The sequence below is a fragment of the Mesitornis unicolor genome, unplaced genomic scaffold (genome assembly GCF_000695765.1).
Source record: "Mesitornis unicolor isolate BGI_N332 unplaced genomic scaffold, ASM69576v1 scaffold37795, whole genome shotgun sequence".
Classification (NCBI taxonomy): Eukaryota; Metazoa; Chordata; class Aves; order Mesitornithiformes; family Mesitornithidae; genus Mesitornis; species Mesitornis unicolor.
This window is the reverse complement of record NW_010187252.1, coordinates 1,988-3,833: the sequence shown is the minus strand read 5'-3', so window position 1 is coordinate 3,833 and position 1,846 is coordinate 1,988. Positions and strand designations below refer to the sequence as shown.

The 1,846-nt window shown below is 47.5% G+C and overlaps 1 protein-coding gene across 1 annotated transcript in view; it reads right to left on the bottom strand.

The window, feature by feature from the left end:
* Positions 1-1,479, bottom strand: part of LOC104541322 (homeobox-containing protein 1) — a gene marked incomplete at its 3' end in the record, with an annotated part of 2,516 nt that extends 1,037 nt beyond the window's left edge. The window contains exon 1 of the mRNA XM_010185361.1: positions 1,004-1,479. Coding sequence (XP_010183663.1) covers positions 1,004-1,470 — 467 coding nt within the window. The remainder of the gene's footprint in view (positions 1-1,003) is intronic.
* Between the last annotated feature and the right edge of the window lie 367 nt (positions 1,480-1,846).

Here is a 1,846-nt window from a genome sequence, read left to right as displayed (position 1 = left end):
AGCTTCAGCAATGGGAACTCCTGCACACTGCTGTGCTCACCTCCTCCCTGCATTATTCCTTATCCTGCAGCCGACTGTAAACAAGGTTGGATCGGCTTTTCTTACTCATCTCTAATCCTCTCCCCCAAAAGCCACACCTTTACCTTAAATCTCCAAACTACTTCAAAAAGATTTTCATCCTGGAGTTTACGGACCCCAGTTTTCTCATAGGTACTTCAAAAATATTGCAATTTTGGGGGGAAAAAAAGACATTCCAACATCGTGACCAAAGTTGTTTTGAGACACTTGGCCTTTCCTCTTATTTCTTTTTGCTATCAAGCCCACTGACTCTGACTTTCATGCTCAGTGGTACAATCCCCTCCTTTCATCTTTGCCATAATGCTGAAAAGGAAGCAGCTAAAAGTAAAAGAAAGTCACTCTGGAAAAAAAACCCCAACCACCCAACTGGCTCTCACCGAAGACTTCTGCTGCTGCTGTAGTATTTGTATTTTCCTGTGCCAATCTGCAGGCTGCACAAACCCCAGAGAGAGCCAACCCCTGCCACAAACTATAAGGAGATAAGGTAAATGTGCTGCAGATCCCAGTGGAAAGCATTAACCAAGCAGATTCCTTGCTCTCCCTAAATATGGAAGGAAATTGAGCTGGTAGGAAGCAGTGGAGGAGGAGTCATGTGAAGTGACACTCAGTCAGAAGTCTCCTGAGTAAGGGTAGGGTGGAAATTCAGTGCACTAACACCAATTTTACGTATTGGTACGGTATGGGAAACAATATTTCAACAGCAAAACAGCCTGTGGGACAGCCACACAGGGCCAGGGGTTGTCTACACAAGACTGAAAGGCAGGGGAGAGCTACCAAACTTGTGACCTTAAGGGAACCGGCAGAGAAGGAGCTAACGCAGTTCCCTCTTTCATGGTAACACCCATCTCTACTCGAGCAGCCCTCCAATTTCTCCAGGGGGACTTTTCACTGACTTTCCAAATGTTTTGCAAAGACTTCTACTAACCTCATCAGCTCCTCCACTTTGTCATCGATGTCCAAGTCCTCTTCAGAAGCTTCGAAACTGTAGGACCGTTGAGCCAAGCTGTTGGCCAGCGGGTAGCGGGTAGGAGACATCTTCCCGTTGAACGCAGACAACCTCTCGTTACTCTCCCTCCCGTTCTGATTCGTAGTGCAAGGCTGTGGGGAGGTGTCGTAACTGTTGCTCGGTGACGGGGACATCCCAGAGTGCTGGGTCTGCGTCGAAGCTGTGGCTGTAGAGGAAGATGCTGGGACGTTGTTGGTACTGTTGCTGTAGGAACCACCTCCGTAGCTGGACCTTCTGCCGAATTTGTCGCTATGCTCTTGGTCGAGACGATCCAAGGTTTCCAGCGCGTGGAGGATTTCATGTCTGGTCATTCCCGTACGTCTCAGGCGCTGAAGGAGGTCTATCTGCTCTATGGTGAATCTTGGTTCGTCTGTGTAGTGAGACATGGTTTCCAGCAGACTGAAATACAAGGTAAAATGTAAACGTAAATACTTCAGTTCAAATGAAAGCACCTTACACGCAGGAAAGATCCAATCGTGGTCCAACACCAGGTCACACACGTGACAGCCATTTCAAATAGCACTGCTCTCTCACTGCCTGCACCTTCTACAACAAACACACAGTTAGTACCCTCTTGATTTTGACAAACCGCTGCTACAGCAGTTGCTTGGTAATTAAGGCTGCAACTTGATTTCACCCAACATTTTGCCCATTGCTGCGTATCCACCAGACAGAAATCCCGGATTCCAAAGCCGTTAGGTCAAGGCTAGAGGTTGAGTTTTGCTGGAAAAGTTTGAACCAGCAATGAGGTGAGATTTCTGA